This window comes from Anabas testudineus, chromosome 9 (assembly GCF_900324465.2).
Source record: "Anabas testudineus chromosome 9, fAnaTes1.2, whole genome shotgun sequence".
NCBI lineage: Eukaryota > Metazoa > Chordata > Actinopteri > Anabantiformes > Anabantidae > Anabas > Anabas testudineus.
Genome location: NC_046618.1, coordinates 3,237,179 through 3,252,542, shown reverse-complemented (window position 1 = coordinate 3,252,542; position 15,364 = coordinate 3,237,179). Strand labels below are relative to the sequence as shown.

The window sequence follows — 15,364 nt, the reverse complement described above, 5'->3', positions numbered from 1 at the left end:
AAGCTACATTATTCATCAGTGTACAGTTGTTGATCTGCCCAATGGACAGCCTTATTCTACATAAAGATATATCGACTTCCGGCGAGGACTTTCAAAATAAGAACAGGCTCATCGTGTTTACAGCGAGCTGGTAGTTATTACCAGGCGTCATGTGTAGGGGGCGCAAGTGCACAACATTGTCATTAAACGCAGACGAAGAAGAAGACGTAAGCAACAACCTCACGTTTACATCTGTATCCCGCTGTGATGTTGTGGGTTTTTGTCTTTATTAGCAGTCGTTATTACTGCTGTTAATTATGCCGATTTCCAGTCAGCATATATATGTCTATCGAGTTGTACGGCTTTGTTAAGTCTCTGCTGAAATGTTGAGCGCGGAGTCGTTGCAAGTGGCTGAGGAGGAGGTGGTTGAATCCAGCTCCAATAAACTCGGTGACATTTACACTTTCGTGGCTAAGGGCTGCTTTCCTCAGACGATGAATCCTTTACGAAAGAAGAATCTCAAAAGATACGCCCAGAAATTTATAATTGATGGTAAGAGTTATTTAACAATGAAGTATTCTTGTTGTCTTGACATCACGAACTCCCATTGAAAAAAAAAGCAGCTAATTTAAAACCGTCTTGCTTGCTGATAAGTGTATAATGTACAGGGTATGATATATCACATAAAACAATCTACAGAGGCCTGTAGAAAATTCGGCGCACAGAATTAGTGATTACATTTAACTAGCTTTCTGTTAGGAACATCACAACATCCTAAACCGGCTCTTGGTGCCCGCTAACCTACTGTTAGACCGTCAACTGTTTTTTTTGTTGGCCCAAACCCATATTGAGCCATATCTTTATGTGTCAGACTAACAAGCAAACATTATATGCCGGCATTTCTGAACGGAGTCTGGTGTCTTCTTCAAATAAATCAAGAATTCCTCTATAGTAGTCTTCTGTTTAGGGATATTGAGACGGTGCTTACATTGAAATTAGGTGTTGAGTATCTCACATGTGCTCTTCACTCTAGAGGGTAAGTTGTACTATGTGGGACCCAAGAAAGAAGAGAAGAGGGAGGTGGTGATTGAGGCTGAGAGGAAGAGGCAGATTTTTCTGGCCTGCCACTTCAATGACATCGGTCATCACCTGGGCCAAAAGAAGACGGTGCACAGGATCCAGAGCAAGTACTACTGGCTAGGGATCATCAAGGATGTGGTGGACTGGGTATGAAACATCAAAACATGTCCCCTTCACAACACTGACACATAATGATAATAATGTCTAACCTTTTTGTGACAACAGTTAATTTTTTTGTTTCAGATTAAAGTGTGTGAAACGTGTCAGCACACAGAGAGGAATAAGAACCTAGCACGAACAGTCCGGCCTATAAAAGTGGACGCGCCTTGGGATATTGTTGGAGTTGACATCATAGGTTTTTGCCTCAATTAATTTAATCAAATTATTATTTTTCTCTTCTGCTGTATAATTTCTTTTCAGTATTTGACATCTGTTCTCTTTGCTTATACAGGGCCTTTTGCAGAAAGCCAACAAGGCAACACTTACGTCACAGTCGTCATTGATTATTTTAGTAAATGGCCAGAGGCTTTTCCAGTGCAGAAGACAGATGCTCTGTCTGTGGCGAGATGCATCTCCAAATGCATATACAGGTAGGATGAAAAGATCATTACTTGGCAGGGATGTGTGGACATGCAGAAGATTTTTACCTTGAATCCAAACTCATTGAGATCTCTGTTGGGTCAGGTTTGGTGCCCCTAAAACGATAGTTTGCACGCAGACTGCTGACTTCTGTGATGAGGTGAGATATGAGCCGCATATTCAGTTAAAAATAAACATGTCAGTGTGTTGATTCGAGACCGTGGCGCTGTTGTGGTCGTGGTTTTTCATGCAGATACGGCTGTGTTCCAGGTGACCAAGCTGCTGTGTGACAGGTGGAGCATTGTGCAGAAGGTTTCTCCTGCCGATCAGCCTCAGCTCAACCCGATGCACGACTGCACGAGTCCTTTACTGAAGGAGGCCATTGTGCAGATGGTAACGGAGAAGCAGGCCGAATGGGATGACTATCTGGAGCCGGTGCTGTTTCTCTTCCGAACGTCCACAAACCCTACGACCAAGTTCACCCCTTATTCCCTTATGTTCAACAGGAAGGCTAACTTACCAAATGAGGTAAAACCCTATTTCAGGAAAGAAAAACATCCAAACAGGTGGGTTTGTTTATGTTTTGTTCAATTAGTTTCCTTTTCTTCCAGAGTACACTGAGTCTGAATTATGACGACCAAGAGCTGGATATGTATTCCACAAAGGAGAAGGCCTCGATGTATATGACCATAATGCAGGAGCAGCAGAACTCTGTTAAGCAGCTGGTAATTAACATTTTGTTAAATGTTCCCATGATTGAAAATGGATGCTGGTGTTGGTGTGTTCTCCGTCATTACATGCACACAGCTTTGCAGGAATACTAAATTCCGAAATGATGGTTTTTCGCCACTGCACCTTCAAGGAGCCCGTAAAATAGTATCATTACTTTTACTATTTGGCTTCAAACAATGGTCCAGTTCAGTATATACAATGAAGTGGTTGTCTGGATCTGTAATCACGCTGGCCGGAAGAGATCCAAATCTAAACATATTTTAAGAGATGGATGATTCAAATCCACAGTACTCGTTCTGTGTAAAAATCAACTCTTTTATGTCCAGCTCAAAAAAAGTTAATGCCACTTCCTGTTTGCTGCATAACTTGATCATGAAATGTGATCGGATCTTCAACTGTATCAGCTTATAAATATTATTTTATTTTATGTTTACATCACGTTTCATGATCTGTTTATGCAGAAAAACCAGGAAATTGCAAACAATGCCATTACTGTGAATTCAATCCTGTTTCCTGTTGGATGGTTTATGTTTCTATGTGCTGCATGCGTGGTACTTGGCATGTGCACTGGCATCACCATGGTGTTTGTGTTGGTTAACATTAAGATAAGATAACAACAGAACTCATCTAGAATAAGTCTTAAACATAGCGCAAAAATACAGAGGAGATCAATAGAGTAATAATAATATACAATTACATGTATTATGTAACAGAAACGTGACTCATACACCACAGAGACGGAGACTCATCAATTATTTAAAATGCAGCACTAACACTAGTATTACATCTGAGTGTTTGTGTAACAAACTTATGTTGATTTGTTATGTGACAGCAAACATGTTAACGTGCACCATCCACTTCTGTTTTCTGTTCCACTTCCAGGTGATGGCCAACATGAACGCAGCCTACAAACAAGAGAAAAAGAAGAACGCCAAACGCAGGACACACAACGTTCCCTCAGTGACATTTAAAATAGCAGATCCTCTGTTCCGCGCAGGAGACTCGCCTTCCCCTAAAAAACTGAAAGACAGTTTATATTTGTCTTTTCCTGTTGAGACGGTGCTGGCCACTGAGCAAAGCAGCTCGGGAGACATAAAGACTGCGTTAGCGTATCACTTGGCCGAGTCTGATGTCCACTGATGAGAACACACATTGTTGGAGCACGACTATGAGCTGCCCGGACTCTCTCTCTCTCTCTCTCTCTCTCTCTGTTTTGGACAGAAGTTGGAAAATCTAGATGAGTGTGTTGTTTCGTGCTGCCAGTCAGTTGAAAGCACTGCTTGTTCAAAGTTTCATTTGTAGATGAATCGATGATCCACGTGGTCAACGAAACGGCAGGAAAACCCTGACCCATGTGAACTGGAGAGTGTTAATTTGTTTTCCATTTGTCATACCATCAATTTGAAGCCACAATTCTTACTACAGTAAATGCAGGTATTATTCTGTTTGTGTGGCCTTGTTGTACAGTCATTACTTGGCCTGTGCTTTCACCATAGGGGGAGTGGCAGTAGTTCTGTTGGTAGAGGAGCCAAGTCCTCTACCAAACCCAGAGTCAGTGGTTCCAGTCCCAGTTTCTCCTGTCGAGGTTTCCTTGGACAAGACACAGAAGCCCTGCATTAATGCCGTTATCTCCTGTCTGGCAGCTGCCCAAGCATTCATTTCCCAAAGGGATCAATAAAATATAATATGTCATTAATATAATTAAACAGCCACCACCCAGTCTGAATGAGCTCAAACTGCAATAAAATAGACAAATCTGCTCAACAATGGTTGTGAGGCATTTGAACAAACTCATTTTAGGTACGAAAATGTACTTTGATCATATCACCTGGAATGTGGTGGTGGGTAGCCACTTTCAGTGAGTCCACCAGTAGTGATGTTGAGAGGAATAAGTGTGAATCAAGACTCCAAAAATAGTATACTGAAGGATGCTGTGTCGGTCAGTGAGGAACTGCACAGTTTCACTTGATCCATTAATAGAAAACTACTGTCTACTGCAGCTTTAGGACTAAAAAATATTCATCTTTATCAATCCTGTTAGTTAGTTATGTATGTTAAAACATTTTACACTGGAATGGGATTTAATTTTGTGTGTTTTAATTAATGCTTTAACAAGCCATCACCTGAGAGGTTCTCCCAGGACACAGCTGCTTCTTCGCTCACTACTGTTCAACAGCTGTTGGGAGCAGATTAACTCGTCGCCCACTTCCGCCTCTGCTAGTACGTCAGATAGGCGAATAGCAGAGAGGTGTCACTCTGACTTATTTCCTGTGCATCACGTTATGTAGCGCGAACGTTTAGCATCATGTTTTCGGAGCTTTAAAAAATAATTTTACTGACTTTTTATTTATTCATCGACGAGGTAGGTTTATCGCATTTACCCACACTACCTTTGATTATATGTTCTGATAAGGGGCCTGTTTTATCTTTATTTTTTAAAGTAGTTCGATGAAGATATGATAGTGATTGTGGGAAAACTATGATTTAATTGATAATACAACGTTGTATTTTCATATAATTGTGACAGTTTTAAGTGACTCGTAAGTGGTAATTTAATCGTAAGTACATCAGATTTACTTATTACATGTTTTACTTGCTGTTTAGTTAAGACTAAACTCTTGATCACTTTATTAATTCACACTAAACAATAACATGAAATACACTTTCCAAAGCCATCATAGTAGCGCGTGTCCTGCCAAATGATGTTACCTGTCCTCAAATCGCAGCCATCAGATTCCTGCCACTTGTGAATGCTGTGTAGCATAGACGATCTTTGATACCGGTGTCCCCTTCACTGTCGGTCGGGTTCAGTCACTTTAACATAACTTGACTCAGTTTCATACCTGGAAGTTGTCTGTTAGCAAGTGCAGCTTTCCAGCATGAATATAGACAAACCGTCGTGAATTATTATTTCATGTATGCGGACACCTCGCAGGAAATTAACCTTATGGACGGAGGCGTTTGTAAACTGACGAAACACCTGGTAAAAGCTAGCGTCTGTTGACTAGCTAGCTAAAGATGTAGGTGCTGCAGCCTTCAGGAACCATTCCCACTTTGATGACAGCTTCAGATAAGTCAACAGTTAGAACTTAATACCTGACGTTTATTCCTTTAGCTGGAGATAGGACTAAAAAAAGGTAAGTGGAGAGCATCAATAATTCAAATCTTACTATTTGTGGAGTCATTTCTGTTTAACTGTGAGCAGCATGTTTGTTCTTGTTTATGAATGGAGGGTCTGATTTAAGTTGTGGATTTCATACATTTTAGTCTGGTCCCTTAGACTTAAAGAGTCATTTTGTTATCAGCTGCTATGGCGTAAAACTGTACTGATTACTTATTAGAACTCTGCCTTTATCATCAGCATGGACACCAAAGTAGCTGTGAGCTGCACTGTGCTGTACATCCTACTGGATGTTGTCATCACCACTGTTGTGTACACACATGGATCAAATTTGACCATATTCAAAGACGAGGCCCTGGACTTCAGCATCCTCCAATCAATGCTGGATCTCTGGGGGACCGTGCTGCTCCGTGTCTGCCTCCTCCTGGGAGCTTGCATAGGGGTGTCATGGAACAAGGAGGATGGCCCACCGAGAGTGGCTGCACTCGCCACCCTCACTCTCATCATCTGCCTGATCGTCATCACTTACGCCCTGACCAAGCTGCTGATGCTGACCGAGCTGGATTCTCTGACCCACCAGCCCTGGCACCTGAGCCTGATATGCTGGACGTGTGCTTCCTCTCTGGGTGTCATACTGCTCTGGAGACTGCTGGGGAAGGAGTCCAACTCAGTGAGCAGTCATAACAGCAGCAGAAGTAGAGGAGGAGGAGGAGGCTCTGAGGACACGGAGAAGCTTGTGGAGACAGCTGGTGAGGAGGAGCAGGAGGTGGAGTGTGAAAGTAGGAAGAAGACGAAGGTGGAGCAGAGCAGCTCTGGGGCCACATTAGGACGTCTGCTAAACTACTGCAGAAAGGATGCTGAACTGCTGTCTGTAGCTGTCCTCTTCCTCATCATCTCCGCTGTGTGTGAGTGTCTGTGACAAAGTAAAGCAGATAATTGACAGTGTTTACTACAGTTTATTACAAAGGATTGCAACACTCTGGTGCAATATCTCAACAGTGACTTTCTATGACTAAATGACTAAGTACTGAGCCTGTTGGCTGTTACTCTGTGACTAATTCAATATTACTCAACACATTTAATAGCCAAAGTCCAATGTAATATCATAAAACAGAAAAAACATGTCCGTAAAATGTCCCCAGAGGCCTATATCATTTTATAATGATTTTATCAACCATCAAAAACTCAAATATATTTACTTTGCTTCCACATAGGACAGAAGAGAATTGACCTTAAATTGTTTGAAGTTCTCTCTCTTTACCTGTAGGTGAAGCCTTCATACCGTACTACTATGGAAAGGCCATAGACAGCATTGTGGTTCACAAGAGCATGGAGTACTTTGCTAAACCTGTGCTCGCAGTAGCAATGTTGGCCTTAGGCAGGTGAGGGTGTGTACAGGTTGTATTCTGCCTGTGTCACAAAAAAAAAAAAAAGATTTAATCCAGACAAATGCCGGACTTTGCAAATGCAAATGCATATGTTTTTTTCTTTTCAGTTCACTTGCAGTAGGAGTGCGTGGAGGAGTCTTCAGCCTAACCTTTGCTAGATTAAATCTTCGGATCAGGAGCGTCCTCTTCCGAACTCTGATGAGGCAGGAAATAGCCTTTTTTGATGAAAACCATACAGGTAACTCAGCAAACAAAGACATTTCTCCAAAACACAATAACGTGTCACAAAACACACAAAACAAAAGAAAATACTTAAAATACTAATAGTAAGAAAACATAGCAGCCTTTTACAAAACAGAATAATCAAGACTTTAGAACATTTAATGTCACAATTGTAGCGACCAAAATGATCACACTATCGTTTAAATGTGCTGAGAATGAGAAAGAGTGCTGATACACAAACTGAAATCATTGATTTAAAGCTATTGATATTACCTCTGTCTCTCACATACACAGTGTGTATCATCTGTTTTGCATTTTAATATGGAAATACAAGGAAGACAGTGTACCTGTAGTAACTGCAATGAACCCAACAACTGGCATACGGTAAATACAGAGAAGTAGTGCAGGGATGTTTGGTTTTTTATGTACTGGTGCAACCTTTTTAAATTTTAAATTTATACAGACTCTCGTACATATTTCACACCTTTCAAGCAACAAGAGTGCAGGACACATAGGAGTAAATGTATTTACCGTAATACAATATACTGGCTAGTGTAGTATGTACTGTATACAGTATACTACTGTAATAAATGATATACATTGATATCCTCCTGAAAGATCAAGCTGATAATTAGGTTAATAATTTACAAAATCATACAAATCATCAATATCATCACTGTAATATGTCATGTGTAATAACTTGTATGTATGGTCATCTGACAGTAGCAGGTATAAGAAATAACCTGCATATGAATAAGTATTAGTAAGTTAAAGTATTTAAATGAAAATGCAAAACAAATATGAACCCTACACACACTAAAAGTGTTTATGGAGAAGAGTTCCCAAGAGAACTGGTACCAGAGTTTGTACAGATTTTGGTTAGTGAACAGAGTCTGCAGATATCACATAGGCTACAGCTCAGCCTGCTCCTAACCCATAGTTTGTGTGTCTGAGAGACTGTAGCTAACTTTGGTTGATGCTGGACTGCATTTCAATCTTCAGCTAGGGAGTTAAAGCCACAGTTTTAATGGTAATTAAAAATGTAAACAGTAATTCTACCTGAAAGCACAACAAAATTTTCCTAAACAAAGTAGAAAACACGTTGGGAAGAAGGTTGGGAAACCAACAGCGTTGTGTTTGGTGGAATGTCATGTTTTGCACCTCAGGGCCACCGTATTCTTCAATAGTTTGAATTCTTTATGTGCCTGTAGGCGACATCCTTTCACGCCTGTCATCTGATACCACCCAAGTGAGTGACCTCGTCTCTCAGAATGTCAACATCTTCCTGAGGAGCACCATCAAGGGCGCCGGCTTCTTCATCTTCATGTTTAAGATTTCCTGGAAGCTCACGCTGGTGTTCATCATGGGATTCCCTTTCATCGCCATTGTCTCTAAACTTTATGGTGAATACTACAAGGTGAAGTAGTTTTGCATTCCTGCAGATATTTTATTTTGCAGATAAAACCAAAGTAATAAAGCACTGGTAGTCTAATTGTTAATGCACACGTCACATACTGTAACTGTAACTTGCATATTGTGAGTACAGCTGAGGATCCTTGTTTCCTGTCTGCCTCTCTACTGTTGAACTAAAGTGAACTGAAGTCGGAAATGCCAAAAAAAAGTATTCTTTCAAAATATTTATTTTTTTTGACAGAAATTGACCAAAGAGGTGCAAACAACTCTTGCAGAGGCCAATAAAATTGCAGAAGAAACCATTTCAGCCATGAGGACGGTGCGGAGCTTCGCCAACGAGTGTGGGGAGGCTGACTCCTACTACGCTAAGCTCTTAGTCATGTTTCGGCTCAACAAGAAACAAGCCTTGGCATATGCTTGCTACATGTGGTCCAGTTGTGTAGGTATTAACTACTGCTTTTTAAGATATTGATACCTGTGTTACAGTGAGGCCATAAATACGATTTGTGTGTGTGTGTGTGTGTTCCAGAGCGCAGAGCTTGCTCTAGAAGTTGCTATCCTGTACTACGGCGGCCACCTTGTAGTTACCGGACAGATAACTAGTGGTGCTTTGATATCTTTTTTCATCTACCTGCTTGAGCTGGGAGAATGTCTAGAGGTATGTGCTCTGTTTTATTATTGTCACTCATTTCTTAGGCATGAAAATAAAACAGTGCACTTAAATAATGTCTTTTACAGAGCGTTGCATCAGTGTACACGGGCCTCATGCAGGGAGTTGGAGCTGCTGAGAAGGTTTTTGAGTATGTGGACAGGAAACCCAAACACCGAGCTGACGGCACAGAGGCTCCAGACACATGCGCTGGTCTGGTTGAGTTTAAAGAGATTACATTTGCCTACCCAACACGCCCCGACATTGATATTCTCAAGGTTTGTTTTCAGGAATCCATTGCTTTCATGTTGTGTTGATACATCTGGTATTACTAAAGTACTATTCACAGCTGTTCAGTTTGGCATTGGAGTGAACTGGTCTAATTTTAATTTTGGATATTAGCCACAATTGGGTACTGGACAATGGGACTGATCCATGGGACCAATCTGTTCACATCAGTTCTATGTTTGTGACGTATGTTAGGTCTTGCATCAGCAGCACATAAATTTACATACATTTACATACATACATTTACTGGTTAGCTTGACTGAGAACAACAACACAGAGACCAAAGACTCTGTGAAGCTGTGTGAAGGTATTTTGTGCTTTGTACACAGACAAGTTCAATCTGGGGAATCGAACCCCAGTCTTCCATGTGACCCAAGTGAACACGAAATGAAACTGTTAAGCTTTCAAATGGCCTTGAGTCCTACACTCTATAAACATTTGTTGTGTTGGTTGTTTTGCAAATAAACCAGCATATGTAAATGTTATAATATTCTGTCAGTGTTCTGCCAGCTTGATACATGGGTGGGTGTAAGTACTGTAGCCACAGCTAAGCCCATTATCCTGCAAACAAATATACACTCTGGAGATGGAGTTGGTACTTTCTAGGCCCCAATAACACAGATAACCCAGTTTGAAAGCCAGTACACAATGTTTTTAATACAAAATAACCATCCCTACTAGTAGCCATGCTGCTAGTTAAAGTTGGCCAACTGCTTAGGCCTGCCTTTCCAGAAGAAAACTGGCCAACTCTGTGTCCAACTTTAAAGCCATCTGGACTCTAAGTGGTTTAACGTCAACCTGTGGTGTCCCGATGTTAGTGGACCAATGCACAGTGGACAGGATCATATAGGTCCAAAGGTAAATGGATGTTCCACCCTGCCAACATACATTTGAATGAGAGTTTACAGGCTGTTAGCTGGTATTTTGCCTTAGCATTTTACTCTGATGTCATGTAATAGTCATTTAATTATTTAGTACAATATATATATATATATATATATATATATATTAGATATTGTTCCTTTGATCAAGCACTACCAAAGCGTAAAGAGCAGCACACAGCAAGTTCCTGCAGGTAAACAAAACAAAAGAAGACAATACGACCAAGCAGTAAACTTTGTTGGATGCACTGCAAAAACATGAGAAACTTCTTAACTTCTTCGTAACTTATTCTCAGTTTAAGATGTTATATTTTATAATGCATTTTGTATTTCTGTTTGCACTAAATGTTTATAAGGATGTTTAAATACTATTTTTATGAATGCTGTTCCAAGTTGCTGCTGGAATGTATTATTTTATTTTAATGAATAACACTTCAGTACATTTATCCATGTGTTCATTTGTTACATTTTGTATTATAGAGTTAGTAAAGGCACAGCCCATGTATGGCTATTGGGATTGAAAAGGTTGGATCAGTCCATCCTTAATTTGACATTATATTGCAGTGTTCAGTTTATAGAAGATCACTATCTGAACTGGTTCTTCTCTTAGGGAGTGTCCTTCACTCTGCGGCCTGGAGAGGTCACAGCCCTTGTGGGACCTTCTGGCAGTGGAAAGAGCTCCTGTGTGAGTCTGCTGGAGAACTTCTACCTCCCTCAGCAGGGCCACGTGCTGCTTGATGGGAAGCCTGTTCACACCTACAGCCACGACTACCTCCACTCTAAGGTCTGTATATACTAGTTTAATAGTATTTAGGATGAGTATGTTTTTTTAAAGGATGACATTGGCATTATTGTATGTGTTTCTCAGTGTTAACAAATCTCAGGACATTTTTTTATTATAAAAAAAAAACAGTAATTTCCCAAAACAGCTGATTACTGTAGTTATTTTTGGATAAGGCCTTGCACACATTTTATTTCTGCAGGTTGCTCTTGTCGGCCAAGAGCCGATGCTGTTTGCCCGGACAGTAGAGGAAAACATCACCTATGGCCTGACTGATGTCCCCATGGAGACTGTGGTGCAGGCTGCTACTAAGGCTAATGCTCACGACTTTATCACAGCCCTGCCCAATGGCTATGAGACAAGTAATTATTATATCTATTTATATGAAAGCCAGCTACTGGTGTAGTGTAGTAGTAATAGAAAAGGTAAGAACACCCCAGTCAGTGACAATTAAATCACAGAAACAACTAGTTTAACAGATAAAAAGTATTAAGTAAGCTAGGATAGTTGTGGTTTACAGTATGTTCTCTTCTTATAATATGCCAAAATTTGCATGACCGACTTAGGTTTCATACATTTTAGCTCCTGTTTCAGCTCCTTCCAAAGATGTTCAATGTGATTTAGATCAGGACTCATAGAAGGCCACTCCAGAATAGTCCAATGATTTGTTCTTAACCATCCTTGGGTGTTTCTAGCTGTGTTTTGGGTCATAATCCTGTTGGAGAACTATGACCTGTGACAAAGACCAAACCTTCTGACACTGGGCAGCATGTTTTGCTCCAGGATGCCTTAAAAGTCTTGAGATTTCATTCTTCCCTGCACAAATTTAAGAAACCCTGTGTCAGATGCAGCAAAGCCGTTTCTAACATAACCAAGCTTCCTCCATGTTGCACAGTAGATACAGTGTACTTTTCTTTGTATGCTTAATTTTTGCATCTGTTCAAAGGACATTCTCCCACAAGCATTGTGGTTTGTCAGTATGTATTTTCCAAATTTTTTTAAATATGTTTTCAACAATGGAGTCCTCCTCGGCCATCTTCCATTAAGTCCACTTTGGCTTAAACAGTGAATGGTGTGATGTGGTGCTGATCCGCCTTGACCTTGGACTTCACCTTTAATTTCTTTGGAAGTTGTTCTGGGATCTTTGGTTACCATTAATAATATGTGCAACTGTAGTCACAGGAACATCAAGCTGCTTGGAGATGCTCTTTAACTTTAACATGTTTATCTATCATTTTATTTCTAATCTCCTGATACAACTCTCTCTTTAGTTTTCTGCGGTCCATGTTCAGTGTGCTACACACCATGATACCAAACAGCACATTTACCACTTTTCACTCTTTAAATAGACAGACTGACTGGTTACAAGTCTGAAGACACCTGTGATGTTAATTACAGGACACACTTTAGTTTAGTTTTTTCTTTTTTAGGGGTACCATCATTTTTGTCCAGGCCAGTTGTATTACTTTGTTTTTTAAAAAACTGTTTCTATGTCTTCTATGTCTGAGTTCAATTTTGGTAAATATTTATTATTACTTTTGTCAGTCAAGTTAATTCATTGACCTTTGTGGGTTTTTCTTTCTTTAACAAAAGGGTGCCAATAATTTAGTCCACGTCTGTAACATTCAGATGGACCCAGATAAGGTAAAAACATTTAAGGACTGACCTTGGCTAATTTAAGAAAGTTGTCAAGAACTGCAGCTCCCTCTTTACGCCATTCCACAGACTCTCTTCTCTCAATGTCCCTTTTGCCTAGTCCTTCCCCTTTGAAATGGCGTTTAGCCTCCTGAAGGATCAGTTGACATTGACGTAAACCTAGCCCTCAAGGAGTGGTGGCACTGACATGAGGGTGAAGAGCAACAATTTCTTAAATGGACAGAACCTTGAGTGTCCTCGATAAGGCAAACAGTTCAGCGGTCTAGCCACGTGGGCTTTGTTTTTTGATCAATTTAACTTTGCGCTCTTATCGTCCAGGAATAAAATAATCATAAGCTTGCCACCCTATTACTAGAATTCACTGCGGAGGATGACATCCCCCAAATACATACTACCACCTTCTGTGCAGGTTAGGTCAGAACAGCTGGACTTTGTGCAGGAGTTCCTGGATTCGATCACCAGCTGACTGGTTTTGGACTCCTGGTTTGCTTCTGCAAGCAAGTTGTGCCTCCACAACTTCAGCCTAAGGTTCTCGCCTGGAGTGACTCCAGCGTGGGTGCTACGCACCATGTTCCTGACTCAATCCAGTAGGTGGTCTGGCAATACAGCATCCACCTCGACATTGTCTTGGATCAGGGCCTTCAGTTCTCTGCCAGGGTGTGGTCTGACTTCTGTTGTTTGCTGAGGATCACTGTGACCCTCTCCTCTTTTTTCTACCCTCAAACTTACAGCCAGACACAGAGGGTAAATAAAGAAGTGGAAACACCGTTCCATCTGTAGCCACTAGGTTGTCCCCCTTTAAGACTGTCTACGGTTATCAGCCTTTTGGTTTTAGCCCTTCTTTCAAAGGTCAATCTCTGCTATTTCCCCTACTAACCCGCCAGTGTCTACCATTACCTTTACTCACCTGCTGGTGTCCACCAAGTCCTCTTATCAAGTAGTAACTTTAATGTTGTGGTGGACACACAGCAAGCTGCAGTGTACTTTGTGTTCTGATACCTGTCAATCATGGCCAGCAATACATTTTCCCATACTGACAACATCCACTAGAACATAAAAACCACCAGGTGGTGGTAATGTGGTGGCTGCTTGGTGCATTTGAGGTCAGTAGAGCTTAGTTATTATATGAGATCCTTATTCTGACTACACTTATAGTCACCTGTCCACTGTCCAGATAAAACAGCCTAGAGGTTAACTACATATTCAGTTTTATAAAATTATTATACAGCTAACAATTTATTTTCTTTTTCACAAAGTTGAAGTCACATGTTTGAATTAATGCACCTTATGTTTTCCCAGGTGTTGGGGAGAAAGGCACCCAGTTGTCAGGGGGGCAGAAACAAAGAGTAGCTATTGCAAGAGCTCTCATTCGCAAGCCACGCGTTCTTATCCTGGATGAGGCAACCAGCGCCCTGGATGCAGAAAGTGAACACACTGTATGTGGACTGCTACATTTACCTAATTCAAATGATATCTGGCATGTGGGGGATGAACAAAAGTCACACAGCACCTGTTACATTATGCAGTCCAGTTATAAATGCTATGTTAGTGAATGAGATAATGTGTCAGAGAAGTGTTGAGTTATCTTAGTAGTTGTTTTGTTGACTTTTACCAAATCTGCTGCAGGTTCAGCAGGCTCTGAACAACATCATGAGGGAGCACACGGTGTTGGTGATCGCTCATCGACTCAGCACAGTGGAGAAGGCGGACAACATCATAGTAATGGACAAGGGCCATGTGGTTGAACAGGGGTCTCACAGTCAGCTGATGGCCAGTGGGGGACTCTACTGCAAGCTGGTGCAGAGGCAGATCCAGGGAATCGAGACACAAGAAGACGTCCTCAACATGTGTGACAGCATCAGCTGGAAGTCCAAAAGGGTGTGTCCGCAGAGAACACAAAGCAGTAGCAGTAACAGTGGGCCTGAGTGCAATGCTAGCTACTAAGAATCAACTGGCATTGGATTCTCGAGCCATGTATAATGTAGCAGATCACTGTAGCAGGTATTCACTGGCTTTATAACACCAAATACTCAAAACATTGCACAGATACCCAGAAAACTTGAATGACTATAGGCAATATGATTTTTAACTGATATATTACCTTTAGGAATAGGCAGTGTGTTGCTGTTTGTTTTCCTGTATTGGTATGGTAATGTTTAGTAATATTTTTTATTATCAGCCTCAGGATCCATTCTTTGTTTTTATATTCATTTTACAATGGCAGGTGTGGGAAACACTCAATGTTTATAAATGAATAACGGGTGAGGAGAAAAGAAAGATGCCTTTGTCTGTGAAAATAAATGCATATATATATACATCTATGATTGTCGATGATGACAAATCGGTCAACTAATAGAACTAAAGATACATCATGTCACTGTATTAAATATTATTATATAATAATTCTAATATAAAATACACAATAAAAAGCTGAAAGATGCTCTGTTGATCAGCGAGGAACTGCAAAGTTAATGCTCTGCAGCTTTGTCCCCACAGAGCTCAGTTTTCCTTTCACTTGATTCTGTAATGTAAGAATATTTATCATTGCAGATTTAAAATAAAAAGGTTATTACTCCTGTAGGTGCTTAAAAATGC

At 40.7% G+C, this 15,364-nt stretch overlaps 2 protein-coding genes across 2 annotated transcripts; both read left to right on the top strand.

Annotated features, from left to right (window-relative positions):
- The first annotated feature begins 183 nt into the window (after nucleotides 1-183).
- On the top strand, nucleotides 184-4,104 carry zgc:113436 (uncharacterized protein LOC503528 homolog). Its single transcript, XM_033326137.1, has 8 exons — nucleotides 184-531; nucleotides 1,013-1,206; nucleotides 1,303-1,414; nucleotides 1,511-1,649; nucleotides 1,744-1,798; nucleotides 1,909-2,166; nucleotides 2,250-2,363; nucleotides 3,253-4,104. Exons 1-8 carry the CDS (start codon nucleotides 363-365, stop codon nucleotides 3,508-3,510), a joined length of 1,299 nt encoding a protein of 432 aa, XP_033182028.1. The 5' UTR covers nucleotides 184-362; the 3' UTR covers nucleotides 3,511-4,104.
- Nucleotides 4,105-5,260: 1,156 nt separating this feature from the next.
- LOC113150630 (ATP-binding cassette sub-family B member 9-like) lies at nucleotides 5,261-15,129 on the top strand. Its single transcript, XM_026343214.1, has 13 exons — nucleotides 5,261-5,353; nucleotides 5,446-5,507; nucleotides 5,732-6,396; nucleotides 6,759-6,873; nucleotides 6,987-7,117; nucleotides 8,313-8,518; nucleotides 8,756-8,953; nucleotides 9,044-9,172; nucleotides 9,253-9,441; nucleotides 10,943-11,116; nucleotides 11,316-11,475; nucleotides 14,069-14,205; nucleotides 14,396-15,129. Exons 3-13 carry the CDS (start codon nucleotides 5,733-5,735, stop codon nucleotides 14,711-14,713), a joined length of 2,421 nt encoding a protein of 806 aa, XP_026198999.1. The 5' UTR covers nucleotides 5,261-5,353; nucleotides 5,446-5,507; nucleotide 5,732; the 3' UTR covers nucleotides 14,714-15,129.
- The last annotated feature ends 235 nt before the right edge of the window (nucleotides 15,130-15,364 follow it).

Coding starts and splice junctions, on each gene's coding strand:
- zgc:113436 (XM_033326137.1), top strand. CDS start 363: ATGTTGAGCGCGGAGTCGTTGCAAGTGGCTGAGGAGGAGGTGGTTGAA. Junction 1,207..1,302: donor TCAAGGATGTGGTGGACTGG/GTATGAAACATC, acceptor TTTTTGTTTCAG/ATTAAAGTGTGTGAAACGTG. Junction 1,799..1,908: donor CTGCTGACTTCTGTGATGAG/GTGAGATATGAG, acceptor GCTGTGTTCCAG/GTGACCAAGCTGCTGTGTGA.
- LOC113150630 (XM_026343214.1), top strand. CDS start 5,733: ATGGACACCAAAGTAGCTGTGAGCTGCACTGTGCTGTACATCCTACTG. Junction 8,954..9,043: donor GCTACATGTGGTCCAGTTGT/GTAGGTATTAAC, acceptor TGTGTGTTCCAG/AGCGCAGAGCTTGCTCTAGA. Junction 11,117..11,315: donor ACGACTACCTCCACTCTAAG/GTCTGTATATAC, acceptor TTATTTCTGCAG/GTTGCTCTTGTCGGCCAAGA.